The sequence below is a fragment of the Numenius arquata genome, chromosome 5, assembly GCF_964106895.1.
Source record: "Numenius arquata chromosome 5, bNumArq3.hap1.1, whole genome shotgun sequence".
NCBI lineage: Eukaryota > Metazoa > Chordata > Aves > Charadriiformes > Scolopacidae > Numenius > Numenius arquata.
Window position 1 is genome coordinate 1304990 of NC_133580.1, and position 25696 is coordinate 1330685.

The window sequence follows — 25696 nt, forward strand, 5'->3', positions numbered from 1 at the left end:
CAGAGCTTTGTCGGTGGCTTTTTTTTTGCAGTCCCCTGGGTGGCTTCAAGACCCGCGCTGGTCCTCCCAGAGACACCTGAAGTCAAAATTCATCTTGGAAGCAGAAATGCTAAGGACACAACCAAAAAAAACCTGGCCGAGCAGGGCAGATTCGCAGCCCCGAGTGAACTAGCTGCCAGGAAACCTCAGGTGGGCTCAAGGGGGACACAGATGATGGCTTTTGTCATCTGCTTTTGTGCTGCCCCTCGCTTGAAGGCACGTCAGGTGAACATGTCATTGGCCCTTTCTTCTTCTATGCCCCCACCGAGACTGGGATTGTCAACCCAAAGAGCCCTGGGCATCTATGTGCCCTTGTTGTCACACATCAGAGGTGCCACCTCCATGGCCACGCTGTGGGGCAGTCCAAGGGGATTCCACCCACAGTTTGACGTGCGACATCTCACGTGCAGCCAAGGCTACCAACCCCTCGTGACCCTCCTCAGGATCTCCAAAGGCAGTGCCCCGAAAAGGAGTCCAAAAACAATCCCAACAAGCTTGAGACATGAAGGACAGATGCTCCTGAGTGACAAATAAATAGCAGGCTTGCTGGAAGAAAGCCCTTTGGAATCCAAGGTCGATCGCCCCAGTGCCACTGGGAGCCTCGTCATGAGATCAGTTTGTAATTATAACTTATTTTTTAATGAGATTTCTTTTAAAACCAGGAGGAGTTGGGGACAGGGCTTGCAGAGGAGGCTTGCCAGCCACCCTTGCCCTGCTGGTTGCTCACAGCATGGGTTTGTTCCTACATAGGAGAAGAGGAGAGGCCCCCTTGGGAGAGAACAAAAAAAAAAAAACCAAACAAAAAAACAGAAGAAAAAAGTTTCAGCTGCTCTTGGAGACGTGGGCGAGGGTCGGCGGCTCCTAGTTCTGGTGCCTCTTCATGTGGAGGGCCAGGTGGTCGGAGCGGGAGAAGCACCGGCCACAGGCCAGGCACTTGAAGGGTTTGGCACCCGTGTGCTTCCGATAGTGCCGGGTCAGCTCGTCGGAGCGGGCAAAGCGCCAGTCGCAGCCTTCCCAGGTACATTTGTAGGGCTTCTCACCTGGCGGGGGGGGGGGGGGGGAGAGGAAAGAGCCACAGGTCACAGCCCCCGCCACCCAAGAACCTATGTGAACACGTGTCTGCATCCCAACCACCCGCCCCATCCTTCCTGAGGTGCCCTGTCCCCCTCCTGGAGGGCAACCAGGGCTGCCCCGCTGCAGAACAGGGCTGGTGGCCACTACCAGGTGCGTACAGTCCATAGCCACCAAGGGACCATAAATGACCTGCAGTAACCAGGTCTTGTCCATGTGTCCTCCCTGCTTTGCTTTCTAGTCTTGGTTTCTACTGATGTTCATGTTCCTATTGGATGGATTCTGGAGCACTTCTGGCTAAAAAAAATTGAGGGTTTTGTTTTTTTTTTTCTTTTAACTAGAAAAGCAAAAATTCCTATGGAAGGTGTTGCCGCTCATACAGGTTGGGGGGGAGGGGGGGAGCATCAGAAGAAAGAAGGGGGTGATGCCATATGAATTTTCCTCAAAGCCTCCCATCTTTGAAACCACCACCCAACTCCTTCTGCCTCGAAGCCCAGCCCTGCAGCAGCCGCAGCTCCCTGTACACGAAACACTGGGTTTTCTCCGGAGCATTTGGGTGACGTAATGCCCTCTTTTCCTCCCCTGCCCACCCTCCCCCCCCCAGCTGCCTCCTCCCGCCCATACACACCTATTCCCCAACTGAAATCAATTAAATTGTGCAACTTCTCAGCCAGCTGGGAACTGGGCTGGAAAAGCCCGTGTTGGCTTCCAAGCTTCCCCGTGTTTCCCCGGGGGTTGTGGGGCTGAACCCTGGCTGCAGCCCTCTCCCCGCAGGGGTGGGGTGCTCTCAAATATTAGCCCTGGCTTCTTAACAGCCTGAACAAGCAGGCAGAGTTCAGGGAATGTGCTGACTTTCCCGACCTCAAATATTTACCCTTTCATCGGCCCATGGCTGAGCGGCACCATGGCGGCATGAGCGCACGTAGACACGCAGCCCTTGCATGCACAGGCATGTGTGTCGTGCTCCAACATGTTTTTACACACACACACGCACACCCCAGCCCCGTTTTCCTCCCTGCAGCCTGTGGGCTCGGCAAGTGGTGGATTTGGCCAGGAAACAGGAAAAAAAACCTCAGCCACGGCAAGGTCTACGGCATCTTGCGCTCAGCAGACAAAAGTATGAGAGCATGGACATCCCAACCCAGAGGAGACCGGGCACCGAGACCACATCTTGCTCCTCCAAAAAAACCCTGAGCTCTGCATCACAGGGAGGAGAAAAGTGTATTTTATGCATCCTGGGTAAATACAGAACCTAAAAAGTCAAGTTTTAGGGCAGGCTAAGAGAAAGGTGGGGTTTGCGCTGCGCAGCCACAGACATTGTCCCAGGCGGGTCACCTGGCTGGGTCAACCCTACCAAGGCCCTTCAGTTTCAAACAATAACAGGTTGATCTCCAGGATAGAAACAAAATGCTTTCCATTGTCCCGGGAGCTGGCTCCATCTCCCAGGACAGCACGGCAGGGCAAGCTCAAACAAAGGACCCAAACTGGCATTTCCCAGCCCCCGGGGGGGCGGGGGAGCAGCCACCGGGTTATATATTTAATCTCACAATGGCACCCAGGAAATGAATGGTGTCTCCAGGAGATGAATACAGCCCAGCCCATGGCAACGGGGCAAACCACAAGGCAAGATCTTAGAGATCGGGCACTTCTCAGCCCAGCTCCCACCAAGAGAGAAAGGGCCTTATTAACCCTTCGAGTGATGGAGCTGAAGCTGCAGGAGTTGGGACGGTCCCTGCCCTTGCCGCTCCGGTGCTTGGGGGGCCTGAGCCCTCAAAAGCGAGACAGGAGGCTTCAAAACTTGAAAACTTGGACACAGACACCCTGAGCCTGCCTCACATGGCTCTCTGGTTTGGATTCCCTTCTTTTTTGCCCACCCCACAGCACCACTAGTTTTCTTGACCACCCAGGTCGCGTCATGACCTCTCTGCCCTTCCCTCTGTGAAGTGGAAGGACGCAAATGCACTTGGATTTCCAGCCCAATTAGTGGGAAAATTAACTGCATTTTATCGGGTTCAAAACCCGCCCAAGTTTGCCAGGATACATCTTTAAATTATGACTTGTAAGGACAGTGTCTGTCTCAGACAGGTCACGTCTCTGGGCACAGAGCTCAGCCCTGGGCTCCAAATGGAAAAGGAAAAAGACATATTTAATTCTAAAGCGAGAGCCCCGGCGTATCCCTGAATCCAGTTTGCTGTTGTGACAAATGCCACCCAGCTCTGGGAGCCGGGACAATGTCCTTCCTGTCCTTTTCTTCCACCCCTTCCGTGTTGTTCTCCAGCCCCCTCCCACCCAGGCCCTGCCAAAAAAATATTGTACCTCATGCACAAAGAAAAATTCTTTGCTGGCTTGTTCGAAGGACTGATAAGAGGAAAACGGAACCCGGCCAAGTGCAAGAACGGATTCCCAGCCTCAGGATGGGTTTTGTTCGTTGTTAATAAAAAAGAAAAGTGAACTCTGGGCCAGCTTAATTGCTTTCAGTAAAGATCAGCCCTTCTATAAAAGAGATTTATGAGGGCACTGATGGTTCCTGGACTACCTGGGGATCTGATAAAGTTTCAGGTATAATAAATGCCTTAATGAGAAGAACCTGTGCTTGAATGCACAAGTGCCACCGAGCCAGGTTTACCCCGGGAAGCTGGTTGTGGTGGGAGCCCCTCTGTGCTGGTGGCCTTGCTGACACCAGCGAGGGCAGTCGATGGCACCTTTGCCCTCAGGAATGATGTACATCCCTTCTGAATGGGTATTTTGAAGCCATTCTGTACGTGTATTTGGCAGCTCCAATGACACAGAGGGGACAAGCACCGGGCGCACGTGGTCTGTGTGGCTGGATCACAAGGATATTGAGGGGTTCCTTCCTCTCCTTGGGGACCACAGGGGCGCTTGACACAAAAGAGACAGCCCTTGTCTCCTCAGAGGTCCTATATATGCACCACACGCTTTTATGCAATCCCTGGGCTCAGCAGGATCAGACCTGGTTGGGCTTTGGGAGATGCCAAAGGAGGAGCTCAGAGTGACAGAAGTTTTGAGGGCACCTCCTTCTCTCAATCCATCAACTCAAGAGCCTCCAGGAGTTCTCCTAAATTCTAGACCATCCCTCCAGAAGGCAAACAAGTGCACACAGTCGCTATAAACCAGTGCAACTGTTGGACTTTTTTTAACGTCAGTAGACTTAACTGTGCTCCTTACCCCAACAGCCACCCTAGATTAAGGTAATCAGCTCAGGTACATAATCACTGCCATTAACAGTGGAAGAAGCGTGGGCTGGCAGCGGTTCCCCATGGCGTGTGCTCTTACCCGTGTGAGTCCTCTGGTGGGCCTTCAGGTGGGAGCTCTTGGTATAAACCTTTGAGCAACCTGCAGAAAACAGAAAAGACACAACTTCCCGGTGAGAAAGGGGCTCAAACCAACCCAGAACATATTATATTTGGGGTTAGGGACAGAGCACTCTGGGTAACAGCATGCAAATAAGCCTGGGCGATACCCATTTTGTGTCAGCAGTAACTAAAGAGCATTTGTTCTCCGAGACAGACCGACCTTTACAACGCTCCATCTTTTGCTACACGAGCCTGACACCCGTGGGCATTGTGCTGGGAATTAGGGGGATCGGGGAGGGGGGAAGAAGGAGGCACAGACTTTCAATCCCCCCCCCCCTCCTTCCTCAACCAGCTCTTCCAGGCAGGATGAAAACTGTAACTTCGCCACCGTTAGCTGCTGGCTTTGTGCTGCCTTTTTTTTTGTCTTTTCTGGATTCCAGACGTAACTGATACCACTGCTGGGCGGCTGGAGGGAAGATGTCCTTTGTAATCCTCCCAGACCCAGCAGATGCGGTGTGTTCCAGGAAGCAGGAAACGCCAGGTAGGCTGGTGGAGCCGCAGCCTGGCTTTCAGGATCCAGCATAAAGCTGGTGGGAAGGTGGTTTTTTTTTTTTATTGTTTTGTTTTGTTTTTTTTTTCAGAAGATCAGCAACAACAGGTTTAGTCAAAGAAAAGCTCTTAACAGAAACACCGTGACTTTGGCATAAGTCTCAACAGGCGTCTCAAAGTGAATCATTGCCAGTTCCTCGTTTCGGTTAGATAAAGCCTAGAAAAGCTTCTCATGCGGCCTTTATGGCCCTGCTTCATTGTGTTTTGACAAGTATATTAAAATATGAATTTGCATTTTTATGACCTGCAGAAGCAACACAGTCCTGTTTTTCATTGCAGCGTTTCCCCACCGCCTAAAGCAGCCTCTGGCAGGAGATCAGGTCTCCATCTTCTCCTGAAGGGGTGCAGGAGCAGCTAGTGCCAATCCCCTCCCCGTGGCAGGAGGGATAAGGGTTGGTGACCCAGTCCAGTTGTGCTTCTGATGCTCGGAAGCCTCAGAGATCCCTCACACTTGGGAGAGAGATGAGTTCGCATGAGACCAAGGGCTGCCTCCCTGCTGGGGATGGAAATGAAGCCCAACAAGACCCCAGAGGGGTCCCCAAACCCAGAGGGAGCAGCCCAGGGAGCAGGGCATGGCTGGGCTTCACGACCTCGTGAGCACGCAGAGGAGAAAGTGCTGGGGCCACCACCTGGAAGCTTGGATCAGGGCTTTGCAAACAGGTCTCCCTTGTTCATCCAGTCACCGGCGTGAATTCGACGCGTCCCCGGTGTCAGTCAGCCCTGCTGCCATCAGCCCTGACTGGTTTCACCTCCAGCTGAACCTCAGCGTGTGAAGGATTAGAAGGAGCCCTCCTCTGTCTCTGCACGTACACGCTATGGAGCCACTCGGTGTTTATTCAGCACAGGTTATGGGGGGAGGTTTTTTTTTTCATGGCAGATGTGTTCCTGCCTTCCCGGGCAGGCCAAAATCCGGCTGAAAACAGGCAAGCTCTGCCTTGGCAATGGGTCCCGCAGGGTGAGGGTGTTCCCCTGACCCGTTCTGACAAGAGCGGAGGGGGTCTGTCTCGGAGCAGTGGTCCACTGATACCCTAAATCTGTCTCCCACCAGCAGAAGGTAAAAAAAAAAAAAAAAATAATAAAAAATCCTCCCAAGCTGTAAACCGCAAGAACGTGGGTGCAGCTTCTGGCTCAGAAAGTCCCCGATCTGGAGGTTGCCAGAGGGTGGGAAGGTGCAAGCACAGAAATACCTCTCTAAACCAGTCCTATTCTTATGCACTTCGCCGGGTCGCTGCTGGAGACGGGATCTGGGCTGGTCGGGCCTCTGGGCTGACCTGCTACGGCCACTCTTGCGCCACGGAAAGAGCACGGGAGCACATCAATCTCATGGGAGGCGGTTGGGAAATGACTTTCCTCAGTTCACACACCCCCATGGGAAAACTGTTTGCTAATCCCCAACTCCTCCGTGGCCGGGGCTCGGCCCAGGAAGTGGGAGGTGCATGTCCCTGCACCAGGACTGGTGATTTTCAAGCCCTCACACTGGTTTCACTGGGATTTCTCCCTTGGGAACACGATTGCTTCTCTCCCGTGCGACGTGGATGAGAGTTTGCAGCTGTGGGTGCCGCAAGCTCGGTGCAGGAAACCCGACAGGTTCTCCTCCTGCCAAGGCATCAGAGGTCTTTAGATGGACATGCTCATGCAATGAGGTGACACACAGGGAACAGCCTCAGCTCTGGGCTGGTCGTTACCCCAAAATGCCTTTCCACACCATCCCGATGCAGTACATGAAGCCGCTGAAGGATATGGCGCAGAGATATTCAGCTCTTTGGAAGAAGATAATTCAGGGTACAGGGAAAGATGGTGAAGGCTCTTATGGAAATTCCTTGATGGTTTGCCACCCGTTATGGGAGAGAGGGAAAGACCAGTGAGAAGCCACCATGGTTTCACCTGCAGAGAGCATGTGGCTGCTCGGGGTTAGGCAAGACCAGAGCAAAACGGGCAGCTCAGCTGAAACGGCAGATTTCCAGGAGCATCCCTGTGCTTTGCAGGAGCTCTCTGCCTCTCAGAGTCAGGCTTGGTTTTGCCAGGGAAAGGGAGGAAAAAAAGGCATCAGCCAGCACAGGCAGAATCAACCTCTTCTACTCCCTTGGTGGTGGTAGGAACCCCGTTTCCCTGGGGCTCTCCACCCAGCTCCACAGCTCCCTTCATCATGCAGACACAGAGATTTTGGATTAAACTGCTGCAGAGGCCCAAGGTGCACCCCCAGCCTCAGTGTGTCAAGAAGAGACTCTCCCCCCTCCCCAAAACCAAGCCAGTACATCAACCGTGAGCATACCTGGGTAATCACAGTGATGGATTCTCCTCTTCTCCAGCTCAGGGTTGTTGCGTCTGTTGTATTTGGGGGGCTGCATGACAATGTGCCCTTGGGAGAGGGTCCCAAGGCCGTTGGGGACTGGGGGGACCTGCGATGACTGGACCAACTTCAGTCCAAAAGTGGCTTCATAGGATGGTGGGGGAGAGATGGTGTTGATGAGCTCGGGTTGATTTTCCGGGCTGCCAGGCTGCGAGTTGGGGGGTGACGGGGGCAGGGTCACCCCTGGAGTAGGGTAGAACTGCCCTGAGATGTTGAAGTTTCCCTGTCCTTGGGAGATGTGTGGGTACTGCTTAACCGGCCCTCCTGGCTGGACAGGCCTGTGGACCACACTGGACATGGTGTTACCTGTGGACATGGTGACACCACTGAGGCTGTTGATAGCTGTGGTGCTGTTGGAGGAGGAGGTCAGGGTGGTAATGTCAGCGCTTCCGTTGCCAAGAGGCATCTGGTAAAGCTGGGATTGCTGCGGGTTGGTGGACAAGGGGATCTCAGAGGGCATCTCCTGCTTGATGAAGATGTTGTTCACTGCCACCGACTGGGGCATGCTGAAGACGCTGGTGAAGTCGGGCAGGGTCTGCGTGGAGCCGGAGGCGGAAGAGCAGGGCTGGGCGAAGCTGGTGCCAGGCTCTGTTTTGATCTGTGGGAACGGCGCCATGGGTTTGGGTGGCCGGTAAAGTCCAGTGCGGAGGTGCGTCGTGTCTGGCAGGATCACGTTGATGTTCACGCTGTAGGGCGTAGAAGTGGGCTTCTCTGTGGAGAAGAACTCGTCCACCACTGAGGCACTCTCCCGGCGGTACTTCTTGTCTGGTATCATGGGGATGGGGGTCACCTCGGTTGAAAGGTACTTATCCATTTCGGACCGTGCCTGTGGCAAAAAATACAGACGAGAGAACTTGTGAGGCGTGACCTTGACAGACTGGTGGTGGGAGTCCAATGTTCAACAAGTACTTAAGCCAGCAGGAAACCCAGAGAGCAGCAGGAACAGCCCAGGAGGCACAGGCTGCCGTGATTTAGCTTCAGTCTCTGAATCACTCTCCCCCGGGAGTGAATCACTGTCCTCTGTCCCACTTCCCTCCTACCTCTCTGCACTGATAACAAAGGGCAAGCTAAGCAGAGGATGCAGTTATGAGAGAAATACAGCCTGATAAAGAAGAGCCGAGCTTCGGGTACAAGGCTTTGGTCACACAAACAAGAGAATTTAACAGTAGAAACGGGTTGAAATCAGAAACTCCACTCCAGTCAGCCTCACGCTTGGGGCATGCTGGATCTGCAGCCCACCTTAGATGTGGTGACTCTGCTCTCCTTCAAACTCAACAGCCTGAGATGTCTTGCATTTTATTGTAGGACAATATCTTTAATTTATTGAGAATAATTTGGGCTATAGCCCTAGAAATCTAAGTGACGTTGCCACTAATTCAGCGGACTGTGAGCCTGAAATGGACACTGCCAGGCACACTATTACTGTCTGGTCTTGGTGAAGTGTCTCAGCCTTCACCTAACCTTCTGTTTAGTTCTAGTTTTGTCGAGATGTTTTGACAAGCCTGGGTCCTCTGAGCTAATAGGACCTCTAGCTCAGACAATCACCGCTTGCCAGGTTTCCTCTCCTCCTGGTTCATGTCTGATGCGGCATCCCACTGGATCCAGGCCCAATAATTCAGCAACCTGATGGGGCAACCTGCTAGGAAATTCATCCCCTGGCATTTGATGACTCAAGTTCTGCTCTTTGTGGTTAGAGATACCAGCGCTAATGCTCTTCCATAAAGCTACAGCCTTTAATTATGTGGTTATCCATGTGTCAAGCTCATTGCGAAGCCCTCGTAGACTCATTCATATGTAGAGGAGCTGGCAAAACCACCAGGTTTCCCTGGCAGAACCTTACAGCGCACTTCAGGAGAACAAGCTGATCTCACCCCACACCCTGCACGCTTGAGCCGCGGGTTTTACAGCCCTGAACTATGTCACTGGAGTTCCATGGGCCAAAGTCATCCCTGCTGCAAGTCCATTGCTCTGAACAAAGCTGGACGGGACCCAAGAGATTTCCTTACCCTTTCCAGCGAAACATATCACCTGCGCTTCCAGCTAATTCAAAGAGCCTTTTTGCACCTCTGCGAGCCACACTGGTAACGCATGGGTAAGCTGGCTTCCACCCAAACACGGGTACGTGCCACAAATCCACCCTCTTCTACATGGGTAGGAGCTCAGAGCAGCTGGATCTGGAAGTTCTACATTGCCCTGGGACCGTGTTTTCAACCCTGTGCTCGCCACACTGGTGTGGCTACACACCGTGCTGTAAATCCTGTCTGTTCCCATCAAACGTGCAGGACCTGAGAAGCCCATTCTCTCATCAAAGGAAGCCACGTGTCATCACTACAACCTCACTTTGGGGCACATCCTCACCTAACCACCTCTGCTCAAGTGTTGCCTTCATCAACAGCCACCTGGCCATGCTCCAGTGAGGACACCTTGGCTCAGGCATCACCTAGAGCTAAAGCATCAGCAGGGGAGAGCATCAGAGACCCTCAGCTCAGTCCCCACAGGCAGGTCCAAAGCCCCAATCTCCTCTCTGCTCCGCCCCGGCAGTGTCCACCTTGGGTTCCTGCCCAAGAACCATGCCAGAGCTTCGGAGCCAAACCCTGGGGGCACCTTCCCTGTGCCCACACGCTGGGATTTCACCGTCACCCTTGGGAGCCAGCTCACTGGAGGCAGGACCAGAGACTGCGAATGCCGGACATACCTGAGCAATGAAAGGTCCCACTTGCCAGGATTGGGGGAAGGTGTTGGATGCCTTTTTACTTCTGCACTTCCCTTATCTCTGGCATTTAACTTTCTCACCTTCAGTTCCCAAGGGAAGGTCTCCCCCCTCCACAACTCCAGTAGGTCCTCATACGGCAGGTGACCAGGCAGGTATATTAAATGCAGAAAGGCGTTGGGGAGCCCTAAGTTCAGATTCAAAACTTACATTCTCAGCCAAAATTCCCCCCATCCACTGCCTGTCCCCCCTCTTTGGTGTCTCCCAGCCTCCTTTTCTCTCATAACCACCTCTACCTGCACAGAAAAGACTGATAAAGCTTGTTAAATCCAATTCTGACCCTGAGCAGCCCCAGGGTCCTGGGGAGAGGGGGGTGTGTTAAGGGGCAGTTGGTCAGAAGAGCAAAAGCGATGGGCATTCATCGGACAGGAAAGGACACCAACCCTGTTTGTAGCTGCAGCCCCACCGGTGTGTGCGGGACCAGGACTGTGAGGGTTCTCTCTCCGCTGGAATCCAGACTGTCATAATGCTGCTGATTGTGTCATGGGTTCTATACCACCCCGAGAGCCCCAGTGTCCTCCCAAGAAGAAGAAAGGGGGGCTTTTTGCTTGTTTGTGGCCCAGAAAAGCCTAACAACCCTGTACCATTTCCCTAAGCACCTCCCAGCCAATGCTCTATCACAGAATCATAGAATGGTTTGGGTTGGAAGGGACCTTAAAGCCCACCCAGTCCCACCCCTGGCCCTGGGCAGGGACACCTCCCACCACACCAGGTTGCTCCAAGCCCCCTCCAACCTGGCCTTGAACCCCTCCAGGGATGGGGCAGCCACAGCTTCTCTGGGCAACCTGGGCCAGGCTCTCACCACCCTCACAGCAAAGAAGTTCTTCCCCAGATCTCATCTCAATCTCCCCTCTTTCAGTGTCAAACCCTTCCCCCTCCTCCTATGGCTCCCCTCCCTGATCAAGAGTCCCTCCCCAGCTTTCCTGGAGCCCCTTGAGGGACTGGAAGGGGCTCTAAGGTCTCCCCGGAGCCTTCTCTTCTCCAGGCTGAGCCCCCCAACTCTCTCAGCCTGTCCTCACAGCAGAGGGGCTCCAGCCCTCCCAGCATCTCCGTGGCCTCCTCTGGCCCCACTCCAACAGGTCCCAGAGCTGGAAGCAGTACTCCAGTGGGGGTCTCACGATCCCACACCAACTCCTTGTCCCACTGGGATGACTAAGTGCTGACATGTCTGGGTGGGATACAACTCAAGTGTCCTGAATGCAGGTGTCTACCTCTGGCTGTCACTCATGGCTCCTTTCACCATTGGTGAGGATCCAGTTAATGGAGACATGGAGGAGACAGCTACACAGGCACCCGGGTAGCTTGCAGAGATGGAGACCAGGAGGAACCCACCCTGGCTGGCAGCGGGGGCAGGATGAGGGACTGGAGGTACCACCATCTCCTCCCTGGTGGATCTGGGTGGCCTGCAGTAGGGCTGGCTGGGCAGGGGACAGTCCCAGCTCAGTCTCTCAGGGGCTTTAGCGGTACCTCTCACCAGCGGGGACAGGAGCATGCAAAGGGAAGGATGAGGAAAGTGCTTCACCTCAAGAATGAGCGGCGGCATCCGCTGTTCCATCCTCATGGGGTGCAGCTGTGGGGCAGACAGGGCTGGGTTAGTGCGGTGGCCACCCCCCCGCTGACCTCCCCAACCACCCCTGGCCATGGTGGGCCTCTCCCACTCTCTCCCCAGCCCCTCATGGCCCCCAGGACCTCAAGCTGCCCACCCTGTCTGTGGGCAGGTCCCCACCACCATCACCAGTGCCTCCCCCTGCCCAGCCTTGCCTTGATATCACCTTCTCTCTCTTCACTAACAAGGATTTTTTTTTTTTTCGGGGCGGGGGGAGATTTTCTTTCCTGTTTCACACCTCCTGTTCCAGAGCGGGGTGGGAGGAAGGATGGAGATGAGCAGGGGCTTGGTTCCCAGCTCACACAGCCAAGTCTCTGTTTTTATGTCTTAATCCTTGCTGAGAGGCAGAGTGGGATCTGCTGGGGCTTTTGGAGCTTCCCCAAGGAGGACAGCCCCTTGGAGACTCCGGGCAGCAGCTCGGCCTGGCTGCCAGGTTTGATGAACTCTGGGTTTCTCATGGGGAAAGAGACAGAGCTTTCCAGAGGAGGCTTTGAGGCATGGCGCAAAGACCTTCAGAGATTTCCAGCCCAGTCAAACCAGTAAGTTCTCCCAGTTCCCATGGGGCTTCAATCTACAAAGGCTACCTTAGGGTAGGCAGAAATGTTCATGCTGTGTTCTGGGAACAGGTTGGAAACGACCGGAGCAGGCAATGAAGGGCTGAGCCCACAACACTCACTCACTCAAGCATATACATACATGAGGAGTTTTTTCCTCGTCCTCCCAGTTTGGGGTCACGCACACATTGTCAGGTTGGTCAGTCAGACCAGCAAGGGCTAGAAACCAGCAAGGGCTTCCCTCTCTCTCACAAAAAGCCAGAAAAACCAACCCAATGGACTCGGTTTTCCCATTTTTGGGGTGTTCATATTCTGGGAGTTGCATCTAAATGGAGGATGTTCCTTGTGAGTCCAAAAAGCCACGTGGCCTTGTGAGGACAGGTACCAAATAGGCTGGGGCTGAAAGCTGCCACCCCTGGAAAGCTGCTGGTCCCCATGTGGTCTTTGTGCCTGGAAGCATGAGGAGATGCTTAAACATTAAATTTCCACCTCAGATCTACAAAAGTTTGTGGGTTGAAATCTGTGTCCCATCATCCCCATCAGCTGGAAGAAACAGCTTCAGAAGCACCTGCATATTTCAGCCAAGCTCCTTCAAAGGTAATGCTTGAGCCTGCAAGGAGGGGTCCCTGGAGCTGGATCACTCATTTTGGGGTCAACCACACCAGGAGAGCAACAAACCCCTCTGCTCTGCCAGCCAGCTGCATTCAAGACGTGCCATGGTAAGCAGCATAAATACAAAGGAAGCGATTGAGGACAAAGTGGGCCCCACCAGGAGGAAGCCCTGTAGACACTGGGTTTCTGCAGACCCCTCAGCCAGCCCCAAGTGGGTCCTGGCACAGCCCCACCTGGGGCTGCTCTGGAGAGGGCAGCTGAGGACACTGTGGTGGGCTCACACTAGATAACAATGACCTGGAACAATCAGCCCATCCCTTCCTCCCTTTCTGCCAGCTGCAGGCGGGGAATTAACCATTTTCTTGCCTTTTTGAGAAGGACTGAAGTCATCACGTAGCCAGGGAGCTCAGTTCATCTCAATGCTGCGAGAGATATCCACCCTGACTTCATGGAGGAAGCCTCCAGGGCCTTCTAGCTGAAGAGCCACTACATCTTCAGTGGGTTCAGTGGCCCAGTTTCCCCTATGGTCACTAGCAATGCCATTGTCACAATCACAGGAGATGAGGCTGAGATGCAAGGTCTGAAGGTGGGCATATCCCAGACTCCACCAGCTGCATCAACGAGGGCTCCAGGAGGAGTCATAGATCGGTAGCTCAGGCAAAAAATAAGCAAAGGGAAAATACAGGCGACGCAGACATCAATTAGAGGTGTCCAAACTGGGATCTTTGGTTTGGCCAGGAAGGGAAAGCCAATAAGAAGAGCCTTTTGTACAATAAAAGCACTGAACTCCTGTGGTATTTTACCCTCAAAGTCATAGTATCTATTTCTGACCACAGAAGAGGGTCTTTTCAACTTGCCAGAGAAAAGACAGAGAGACAAAAAAAACAAGAAGGAAAGGGAAAGGGGTTAGAAGGAGCACTTTGTCCACCCCAGTGTCCAACTCCCGTGGCTAATAGGCGCTGGCACAAGTCTCCCCCCTCCACCGTCTGCCAATTTTCATAAATCCTGCAGGAACCTCCTGCCCTGGAGACCTCTATCCCTCCTTCAGGTAATGTCAAAGGCAGGGTGGGGCATTATCGGGACATCGATCAGTGCACGCAGAGCCCAAGACAAACATTTCTTGGGAGGATGCAGAAGAAACCAGCGCTTGAGCCAACTGTGCCATTTTGCCAGTGATTAACCACGAGCATCGTTAGAAGAGTGCTGGGCGCTGGAGGCTGTCGAGGCAGGAGGCGGGACGTGTCTTTCTTTCCCGTGATTAAACACTTTCTAATCTGAAGTTGATCAATAACAAACCGCCATAGAAACATCAGATGTTGTCACCACACGGGCAAGCAGCAGAGAACAAGGAGAGAAATCAATGTTTGCTAAACAGGCAATGAGCTCGTAAAGTTGGCGGAGGGAGCGGTTGAGGGGGGGAAAGTGCTCGGGGGGGAGAAGTTTCTTCAGTTCTTGGCAGCTTCCAGCCCTACCTGGCTGCAGTTCCCCCCCCACAGTCCTGCTCTGCGATGCTGGGGGGCATCAAGCCCCCCTTCCCAGCTGGGTCTCCAGCTCCTGCTCAGATCCTGGCCGTGATGCTGAGCTGGTCCTCAATGCAAAGACTGTTTTGGGGAGAGGGGTGCAAGCAAAACGCCAGCTTCGCCATGGCAGGTCAACAGTGGGGGTTCAAGAGATGGGAGAACGGCAGGGCACCCGCTCAAGGTGCAAGGAGGGGGGGGGTGTCCCCTCCCCGAGCACAGGCATGTGTGGGACAATGGTTGTACCCGTTGTCCGGGCCCTGGGATTACACAGTACAGCCTTTTTCTCATACATGCACCTGCACGAAACTCCAGCCTCCAAGGGAATCAGCAAACAATGGGGAGGATAATCATCAATCAAAAGCCATGGCAAGTACCTGGCAGTACCCCTTTAAAGGCACATGTTATAAATAGGCCGTATTTATATACAGATTTGGTTCAATATCAGCATTTATTGTCTCCTAGTTAAATATTGACCTGAGTAAATATTTGTTTCTCTGATCATTTGGTTTTGATATTGACCTCGATTGACGTTATTTTCTGTTTGTTCCTCAAGTCTTCTGGAACTCTCTGCAAAACGGGATTAGCAAAGAAACCCCGGGACTCTTCCTTTCAAGTACGCACGGGGCCAAACCTTTCACTCCTGTAAATAACAAAGCACCATCACAGGGAGCAGAGCCCAGCTCTGGGCTTGTGTAGGTGGGTGCTGGGCTGCAGAGGACCCCGGGTGGACTCCTCTGCTTGCTGTGTCTCAAAGAGGTTAGGAGGAACTCCAAGAAACTAGAGCTGCCCTCCAAGCAGCGGGGCAAGAGTCATCTTCACTAGCTTTGGCCACCTGGAAAGTGGGCATCTAAGCTGAAGTCTCTGTGCAAGCTCTCTCTGGACAAGTCCACAGAGAGGACTGCCAGAGGTGATCTATCCCACCACCTTCCCATCTTGAAGATTCTACACCTTGCAAGAGCAAGCTCCTGGAGCAGGACAAGACCACAAAAATAAATCTTTCTCCAGGTTTCTGCCAGGAGCTCATGGATGGCCCAGGAGCGCTCAGCTCATACACTGCTCTGGAGGGTTATTCTGGTGCTCTTTTCTGCCCTGATGTTTGAAGGACCCAAGGTAATTATTCCCTCTCAGAACTTCCTTGAGGCCAAGAGTCACCATCAAGGCAGATGTGGGCAGCTGGGAGGTTGGCCGGCCTCTGGCTGAGCCAGTAGGCAACCACATTTCCAGCAGACTTGCTGACTCTGTTTGCTATTCCTTTCCTCCAACAGCTGATAAAGACTCACTCAAAGGCAATCTACCCTGGTAATTTATCACAGAAATCATGCCACTACAGTCAGCAATCCCAAAGGCCAAAGAAACCAGGAAAAATACCCTCATCCAACTCCAAGGTCAAGTGCCTGGAAGAGGAGCAGTTTGGAGCAGCCAGGCTTCAGCAGAATTTAAGAGAGCAAGCAGAAATCTCCAAAAATAAAGCCATAAATGGACTGAAAAATAAGTAGCAGCGTAGACCTTGGAGACACTGAGCTTGGAGAAAGCTCTGGCTTTCACCATCCCTAGGTCTTACTGGAGACAGTGGGCATTCGGCCCACCTGGCCTTAGGCAGGTCTGGATGAGGGTGGGGGGTCCCAGGATGAGATTAGAGTAGCTCCAAACTGGTTTCCCCTTTTGCAGAATTAACACGCTCAGCCTCGGCACTGGATGGAGCCCGAAGGCAGGTGGGGACATGGGAACAGCCATCTGTCCTCACCCATTGCTCTCTGCTCTGCCAGGGCAGGAGGGCAGCTCTCTCAAAGTGTGGAAAGGGAGGACATGAGGACTTAATGGAGTCATGCCTTCATTCACAACTTTCTGTATCTGAGCTGCTCTCGCTCAGCAAAGGCTGGGGTAAAGGCCATCAAAGCCAACTGGAGGTTTGCCATCAAAACCCAGTGTTGAAGGCAGGAGGCTGAGCCGGGCAGGACTTTCAGTGTGAACTGGTACAGCCATTTGGATGGTTTGTCTGGAGAGATGGAGCCATCTAATGTTATTTCAACTCCTGGAAATTTGGGAGGCTTGGAGCTTCTTCAACCCCAGCCAAAACACGCAGGAACTCAAGCATTCGCCTGGTTTATACCTGCATACAATCAAAAGTTTATTTGGATAGCCACGCAGCCCCTGCTGGTACCATCAACTAGAAGCAGGCCCACCTGCAGCTCCATTACTCCTTCTGGGTTGCAGCCTCTGCTCCAGCACACTCTCTCCCCTTCAATCTGAGGAGACGGAGGCATCTGAGAAGATGTCACCGTTCCCCAGGATGACCTGGACAATTTCATCCACCTGTTTCTAGCTATTGCTGGTCTTCTCCTTGAGCCTTCCAGCTCCCCTCTGGTTACGTGCCACCAGTCCAGAACTGTGTGTGACATGGGAGAGGCTGGTAGAGCTCATAAGGAGCTTCCCTAGATGGGTTATGGGTGGGATTCATTGTGCCTCACTCAAACCATCTGAAAGCTCACACTCATCACCTCACCTCCTCCTCCAAGCAGAAGAAAAGCAGCACATTCCCAGGGCAGGGTCTGACAAAGGCAGAGTGAGTCATCAGCTGCTTGCTGGGGCCTGCGAAGTCCTCCTGGCATTCAGCAAGCGATAAAACAGGCCAAAAAGCCTGCTCTTCCCAGTAGGACACGCCAGTCAGCCCCAGTACCCCAGGCACGTCTGGGAAAAGCAAGGTCAGGTTTCACGTGCGGACAGCAAATCCCACCACCCTTCTGGCCCTCAGCTTCCTCGCCAAACCAGTTAGCAAAACAAAACAACTTCTTTCGTGCAAGCTCGCACAGCACCTAGCACAGGACAAGGCCAAGAAGATACTGCCCAAATCAGGGACCAAGGGGGACATTGGAGAAGATCCACCTGCCACAGCCCCTTCTGCCACGTATTTCCGAGCATCTGTGCTGCTGGGAGAGTCTTTCTCTCAGCCTGAGAGCAGCAAGTCTCCAAGAGCTTCCTCAAGATCCATTCCCTCGGCTTAAACCCTCTCCACATTTTCCTGGTGGAGAAAATGGTTGAAGGTTGGACTCAATGATCTGAAAGGTCCCTTCCAACCAAGACAATTCAATGATTCTCAAAGAATTGCCGATTGCTGCTAATTAAGGGTGATTAATGATGGCACAGGCCGATAACAGGCAATTGACATTTCCGGTGGAGAAGGCACCGAGCCCTGGCGAAGCTCCACCCAGAGCATTTTGGAGCCTGGGCTTTGCCAACGCCTGGGAAACCCGAGGGTTGTGACACTGGTCGTGTCCCAGAGGAGATGTCAGTCAGCCAAGATAATGATTTCTGAGTTCACCCAAAAGCACGGCACAGAACCACAAAAATACCAAATATTGAAAGTTGCTCAGAATGAAACGTTACATCCTAAAACAGCAGCATTTTGAATGATTGTTTGGGAAGGGGAAATGCCCCAATTTTTCCATTCAATTTAACAAACTTGGGTCATTTCCACATTTTCAGAGAACACCACCCAAGCCTTCTATTCCTGAGAAGGATTTTCAGTTGAATATATTCAGCCTCCCCTGGGTTCAGCTCCCTAAACCATCCCTGAGGAGCAGCAAAATGGAAAATGATGACGCTGTACAGGCAGCATTAAAATGATGGGCTGAATTGGGAGGTGAGTAGGTACCCTCATACCTCTGCCCTCTCCAGGACGGGTTCAGATTCATGAAACAAATTGCCTTAGACATGATAGATGTGATAAACAATGGATAATATTATTTTCTCCTGCATTTTCTGACTAGCTCTACCGGGACCAATTTTTTGCCATTGTCTCCTCCTGCTTGTACTGGAAATACTACAAAGAGCCAGGTCATTAAACGCGTTTTTATACTTGCAAATCCTGTCCTTGGTGGAAACTTGAAGGTCCCCATCACATTAAAAAAAAAAAAAATAAAAATAATACTTTTCAAAGAATTCTCCAAGCATTTCTGAACTTAATGAAAGATTCTTTGTTTGAGTTTCAATCTGAGCTTGGAAGGGGCTGAACCTCTTTGATGTGGTAAACAGCCCATGGGGGTTTTTTTGAGAGTTTTCATGCTAGCTCAAGTTCTGAGAACATCTGAATTGTAAACAGGAGTTATCCAATCCCCGAACACCAACTGTACCCTGTGACTCATGTAATTCACCAATGGAGCACGAGAAAAGCAAATATTCTAATCAAGGGGCTCAGCTAACAAGACGGTCGTAAGTGTGATTATTTGCAGTGGATGGGTTAGATAAAAGAACTCACTGGACCAGGGAAGGAGAACAAAATAGCGTAGGTAGCTGACCAAACAGGTTTGAGAGGGGAAAATTCACAGTTGATGATGCACCGGCCAGAAATGCGCTACCTTAGACCTTCGTGAGTAATTTCGGATGACTGTGTTTGCTTCCCACAGACCGTTCAGGAAGAGCGATAAAGGGAAATCCGTTGCATTTATTACGGAGTCCCCTACTCGTTTCCTCCCTTAAATACCTGCCTTCTCAGTGTTCAGAAAAAAAGAAAAAAAAAAAAAAAAAAGAAAAAATAAACACAAGAGCCACAAAAGCCAACACCATGGTTTTCTGTCTAATTTGCAACCCCTCCCATGTCGGGGAGAGGAAAACAGGTTCCAGCGAGGGCTGAGCGGGAGGATGAGGAACAGCACACCTGTAATCTTTTCCTTTCTCGGCACTGTCCCTTTCTCTCGCTCCCCACTTTGCCGAGCCAAACTTCCCCCCCCCCCCAGTCCCCGGAGCAGAACAATCAGCCTTTTGTACCACCCGGACAAAGCCATTGTGCTCCAAACCAGCTCCAAGTTGGGCCAAGCCGTTTCATCCTACACCTCCCTCGGCTTCCAGCAGCACCCGCGTGAGCACCCGCGCACACATGGGCAAGTCGGTGGGTTTGGGGGGGTTAAAAAGTAAAATAAGATAACAAATATGGTGGCTGAGATCCCCCAAATTCCGCCATCTTTGGCTCACTGTTATCTCCGATTTTGGCCAAAGCCTGCTGAGCAGTAGCAAGCTCCCCGCTGGCTTTGGACCGGCTCCCACACCAGGATCTGATCTGCAATGAGCCCCCCCCCACACCTCGCCCCCCAACACAGGGCTGCGGTGGGCAGGCGTCCTGCCTGGGGACTGTCCCTGAGGGTCTTCCCGTAAGAGTAGATGGATTAATTCATCCTTTCTGGGGATTCCACCTCAATTTCCCATGGCCCTGCAGACACCTGCCAGACAGAAAGCCCATCGGACTTGCAAATCTGGTCCCAAAAATATCAGGCTCCCGCTGATCCCAAAGCAAAACAGCCTGAAAGGACCCTTCCTTCGTGAGGTCGCTCTAGCCAGAGGCCACCAGCTGCCATCCCGCCATCTTGTCTTGTGTTGAGGGGCATCCGGTGAGCCCATTCCTCCTTGCCCAGCTTTTAGCTCAACGTCTCTGTATCACCAACCTCTTCCTGCACACCCCTTGAGCCCGCTCAGGGCTGCTGGCACCCTTTGAAAATTGAATTTTGCACACGTCTGCAGAATGCATGGACCCTTTTTGAACCCTTCTGCAAAGCCAGGAGGGTCCCAGAGGGAAGAACGTCCCTGCCAGCCAAGAGCAAGTGAGGAACCATGACTTCAGACTGCCCACAAAAGCACCTTGCGTGGACCGAGCAGCTCAGAAAGAGGAAGAAGGGACTGAGTCACGGAACCCTTGGCAGATCACACCAGCCCACTCCATCTCCACGCCTGTTTGCACAGTTGTGGATGCGGGATCCTGGCAGAGGCCCAAGCCGAGCTCTCTGCTCCGCTGGTGGAGTAAAGGGTGGGTGAGGACCGGTGTCACCAATGGCAGCTCCTCCGACACGTGGCAGTGCAAAGCCAGTGCCGTCCCCTGGCACCGTCACCAGCCAGCAGAGACGGGCAGGGGAACACCGTCGCCTTGCCACACCGTGAGCTCAAAGCCTGTCCTCCAACACGGGGGAAAACCTTCAAAACCTGGCACTGCCCCCCTGAGATCGTGGCTGTGGTGTCCCCAAACCTGGGGCCACCTTCAGTAGTGTGACCTTCTCCTCCTGGGCACAAGGAGGACCCCAGGAGAGGGCACAATAATTGCAGTCCCCTCCAAACACCCAAGGAGTGACATTAAACCGCAGAGAGATGCCTGGGCTCAGCCACCCCCACCCACAACGAGCTGTCGACATCTCATTACAGGCCCAGAGCAAAACTCCCAGGCTGCCATCTCCCCTTTCCCCCTGAAAAGCTGAATTCATTCATGGCATGCAACTCCCAACAGCCCGAGGAAACTAATCACTCCTTGCTGTGGACTTCTATATCTCCACTAACAAATAAAATGGAGCAGGACTCCTTCCTGGCCCCGATGCAAACCACATCTGATGAGCAAGACCCATCACCCAGGTTCCAACCGGGCTGTACAGGACACTGGACCACCGGGGAGCAGAAAAGCCCATCCCTGCTCCAAGAGAGAGCCACCATCACCCCAGCACAGCCACATCCATGCAAGGAGGAGCCCAAAGGGGCTCAGACCCATGAGATGCAGGACACAGGACCCTGCAGGAGACTGAAACAGCTCCTGCATTGTCCAGAAAGATGGAGCACACCTAAAAATGCTTGGCCCGGCTTCTCCTGTGATACCAGAAGGAAAATCCCTGCCAGAATAAAGTCAGAGGAACACCACGGCACCTATGTCCATTGAAAGGGTGTGGGAAATGCCCTTCTTGGTACTGAGCATCTGAAGATCTCGAGGAGCAGCACCATCCTGAAACCATCTAATCTCTTCAAGCGCCTCCCAGATGCTGGAGCTCTTTTCTTCCTGCTCGAGCCCCCCGCCCAGCCCTCGGGCAGGGCAGGAGGGAGGTGCACCAAGTACAGCGCTGGGAAACTGCCTGTGGGGTAGGAACTGGGCTTAAAGGACACAAGAGGAACCGTTTTCTCCCGTTCCTCAGCTTGCAGCAGCACAGCCCACCCAAGGAAAGGGAGGCAATGAAGGACGAGCTGGCTGGGGGCTATCCCCAGCCACACTCACCAGGATCTTCCTCCTCACCCATGGCAGCCTCTGTCCCCTCTGGGTGCTCACTAGCCTCAACACAACTGCCCTCGGGGCTCCTGATGCAGGTAGGCAAGGGGTTAAACCAGGGGACAGGCTGTGGGGTTTGTCCATCCCTTTTCCCAGCAGCTTCTTTGCCAGGTCCTGGCCTCAGTCAACGCTGCTCCAAACCCAGGTGACCCTCCAACATCAGACAGCAGCTCTGAATTCATGAAACCCGACCATGGAGATGGGCCACCCTTTCCACCTCATGCTCCTCACAACTGCAGGAAAGCCCATTAGGAGCCAGCTCCTGCCCTTCATGTGTTGGGTAGTGAGCAGGGGAAGTGCCATCTCCTTCCCGAACACACTGGCAACCTTCCTTCTAGAAAGAGCTCCAGGACTGTGGAAACCTGGGTCTGTTCCCACCGTCTCACTTTCCATCACCCCAGCCTGGGGACAGCTCTCACAAGAGGGCAGGGATCGAGCTTGAGCCACTGAGGACCACATTTGCACCCAAGGAAGACCAGGGCATGAAGCCACATGCGGCTCCAGGAGTCTTGGGAGTGATGGGGTGGCCTAGAGGACTTGGCAGTGGGGTGATTCGTCTACCATGAGGTCAATCCCAGCCCAGAGGGACACAGTCACCCGTCTGACAAGCAGCAGAAGACCACAGGAGGGTTCCCTAAAAACAAGGTGACCAGGAGTTGCTGTGGCTCAACAGACCTGGAGAGCAAAGTGCAGCAAGGTGGGAGCAGCAGATGAGTCCCCGTGCTCCCCCAGCCCCCTCGCTCATCGGGGGGTGCCTGGCAGCCACACAAAGGGAACGTCTCCCCCTCTTCTGAAACGCTTCCCTGGACCTGCCATGCTTTTGGATTCATTTATTATTATTTTTTAACCTTCCTTCTAGCACCCACCTCTTGAGATTTAAAGGGGAAAATTCTGTTTCTGGCCCATCCGGCTCAAATCAGAAAGAAAAAGTGCTTTTCTCTCACAAGCCCTTTTCTCTTTTTGTTTGTTTGTTTGTTTGTTTTTTTCATTTGGGGCAGGGCGGCTGGAAAGGCAGAGAAAAGGGGAAAAAAAACTAAGCGTAAACTCCACAAAGGCTCCATTTCCACCTGCCTCAGATTGAATAAAATTTTCAACAGCAAATAGCTCCCACCTTCCACTCTTGTTTGAAAAGCGATTTGTGGAGGGGGGGGAGAGAGGGGGACTTTGCAACCAGCGAGATAAAGGGATCAGCTGCAGGTTTGCTCCTTTCTTTGGTGGAGATCAGGGAGACTCGGGTCGGGAGGGCTGGAGCAGCGGGAAATGCCCCGTGGGCAACAGCCGGAGCCTTGACAGGTCACAGCCTTTTCCATAACTCTTGTCAAACTGCTCCGATAAACGCCCTCCCGGAGCAAAGGGTTTCCCAGACCTGCAGCCATCCATCCAGCTTTTCCCACCCTCCAGCTACTGCAGCTTCTTCAGCGCCTCTTCTACAGCCACCACAGCCCTTGGCATTCCTTAAGAGAAAAGGGGGCCAACACACGGAAAACCCCTCCCCGGGAGATGTGGGGTCCAGCCCTAGGGCTGTCAAGGTTTTGCCACCCCTAACGCTTCACCCTGGGTGGGTTTGTAAAGTCCTGCCGTGGCTGTCAGGGGCTGAGTGGGTGATCCATGGAGCACGGATGAGCTGGTGCTCAGCTCCAGCCACCGTCCCAGGGACCCCATAAAGGGATACAGGATGGTCTTATGGCAAAGGGATGACACCTCTGATCAGGCCACCCTTGGCTCCCGCCACCCCAGAGCAAATCAGCCATTGGGGTGGCATTGCCCCAGGGTCCAAACCGGGGTGAGAAACCCCTCTACCCTTTGAAGGGCAGCAAGGATGGTGTCGTGGGATGAAGGTGTTTCCAACCACGGGTGGGTTTTTCATCCCCACGTCCCTCCCGAGGAGGATGAAAGGTGGCAGGGGGCTGGCCATGACCATGGCCAAGGTGTGGGGCAAGCACCAGCCCCTCTGCCTAATCCCACCCGGCAGCTGGGGCTACAAAGGTGAAGAGAAAGCAAACCTCTCCCTCCCCTCAGACCAAACAGGGAGCTGCCACCCTTTCCCACCAGGGACGGGCCCTAGAGATAACCCACACCTTTCTGAAGAGGCACCACCCGACCCTCCAACTTCAGATAACCCACCCAAGCCCAGTACGGAGGGACAGGGGCTCCGGCAGCCCTGGGGTTACGGGGAGAGGCACCGAGCTGGGACCACTGTAGGGGAGGGAGGAAGGTGCTACATGGTCCTCTGCCCCCATTTTGATCCCCACATCCACAACCACCACTCGATGCCAGATTGCCGGGGCATCACATGGAGATACAGCAACGGGGACACTGCCTTCATCTCGTCACCTCCCTCTGAAGGACAGAGTCCCAAAACTGGCCCTTGGGGCATCAGTGCTGCCGGGAGAGGGAAAACGGGCAACGGAGAGACAACCCCAACCTCTGCCCCACACTGAACCGTGGCTGACCACCACGGGGACGCCTTCCCGGGGGCCCCAGCCCGGACCAGGGGCGGCCATGGAGCGAGGGGCCGGAACCGCCCTCAGGCCCCGATCAAAATGGCGCTGGGGACGTGGGGCGCGGGGTTAATCATTAGCCACCGGTGGTGCTGGGCACCCCAGCTCACCCCATTTCTCGGGGGGGTGGGGGAGGAGGGGAGGAAAGGGACCGAAGCGGTGGCAGCAGGGTGAGGGTGGGCCTGGTTCACCCCTTCTTCCCACCAGGAAGAGCAGCTGAAGGCTCTTGGTGGTGGGACGAGGGGGTCCATCACCCAAAACACGGGTGAGGAACCTTGCCTGGGATGGGGAGCAGGGCTTGAACGTGCTCCTGCCACGGCCCAGGACAGGGGTGGGCGAGCAAAAAGGGGGCAGTTAATGCCCCGAAGCCGCTTATCGGGGTCTTTATCTCCGTGGTGCGAGGCGGGGGGGGGGAGGCCGCCGCCGGGGAATTTCAAGGAGCATTCCTTCCCCGCCACAGCGGTGGGAAGAATAAATATAATAAAACGAAATAGAACAGAACGTCCCATTTCACACACACCCCTCCACCATCACGCACGGACGCAGCCATCCCGTTTGCCCACGTCTTTCCCAGAGAGCCCGCGGCGGCACAGAGACCCTCGGCACCCCCTCATCTGCCGGCCCCGGGGTGGGGGGGGGGGGGCAGAAGGACCGAGCCCCAGCTCTGGGGGGGGGGGGGGTGTGTGTAAACAAAACCCAAGTTCTCCTCCAAACATTTCCACAAAAAAAAAAAAAGGCAGGAGAGAGGAAAATAAATAAATAACTAAATAAATAATGAAACCCAACACGCCCAAGAGAAAATCCGGCGGAGGGGGAAGCACGAGCGTACAAAGCGACGGAGGTGTTTTAGCAAAGAGCGGAAAAACAAAGCAGAATTAAGTCAAAAAAAAAAAAAAAAAAAAACAAAAACCCCACGCTCACCTTTGCAGGGGGCTTTAACAGCCTCCCCACACCTGAGCGGGCAGAGCCGGCCCCGTCCCGCTGCCCCCATGGCCAAACCCACAGCCCCCCCCCCCCCCCGCCGCTGCCTTACCTGCGCCAGGTCGGGTGGGTTTTCCAGGGGCCGGGCAGGGGGTTTGATATCCTCGAAGACGGGGGGGTCTTCGCCGGGTTCCCCCGACATGGTGACGGGCTTCAGGGGGGTAAACGCCGAGGCGTCCTCGGGGAGCGGGGTGCGCAGCACCAGCCCACTGCTCATTCCTCCCGCGCCCCTCGCGCCCGCTCCCCCCGGGGAGGGGAAACCAACCTTATTTAAAAATAATATATTTAAAAAAAAAAAAAAAAAAAAAAAAGGAAGGGGAGGGGAAAGGGGACCCAAAAAAAATTAAAAAATGCAGAGAGAAGAGCCGGAGCGAGTTGCTAATCCCGGGAGGCCAGGTGCCGGGTCGCGGGAAGGCTTTACCTGGGCTGCGGGAGGAGGAACGCCAACCTGGAAGCCAACCTGGACGCGGCGGCGAGGCCGTGCCGAGCCAATCAGGCTCCCGCCGAGAGCCCCACCGGCAGCTCCACCGGGCCACCGGCACATAAAAGGCGGTGGCCGGGAGCTTCGCCGTCAGCCATGCCCTGCCACGGATGGACAGAGGGACACGGTCCCACCGGTGGCCATCCCAACCCCAGACCCTCCTCCAGGGCTGGAGCCCACCTGCGAGGCTGGGGAAGGCCTGAAACAACCCACAGCCGGGGG

At 53.9% G+C, this 25696-nt stretch overlaps 1 protein-coding gene across 1 annotated transcript; it reads right to left on the reverse strand.

Annotated features, from left to right (window-relative positions):
- Window positions 1-900: 900 nt before the first annotated feature.
- On the reverse strand, window positions 901-25210 carry LOC141464923 (Krueppel-like factor 5). Its single transcript, XM_074148085.1, has 5 exons — window positions 25046-25210; window positions 11676-11723; window positions 7306-8209; window positions 4405-4464; window positions 901-1079 (listed from the first exon to the last, which is right to left on the reverse strand). Exons 1-5 carry the CDS (start codon window positions 25208-25210, stop codon window positions 901-903), a joined length of 1356 nt encoding a protein of 451 aa, XP_074004186.1.
- Between the last annotated feature and the right edge of the window lie 486 nt (window positions 25211-25696).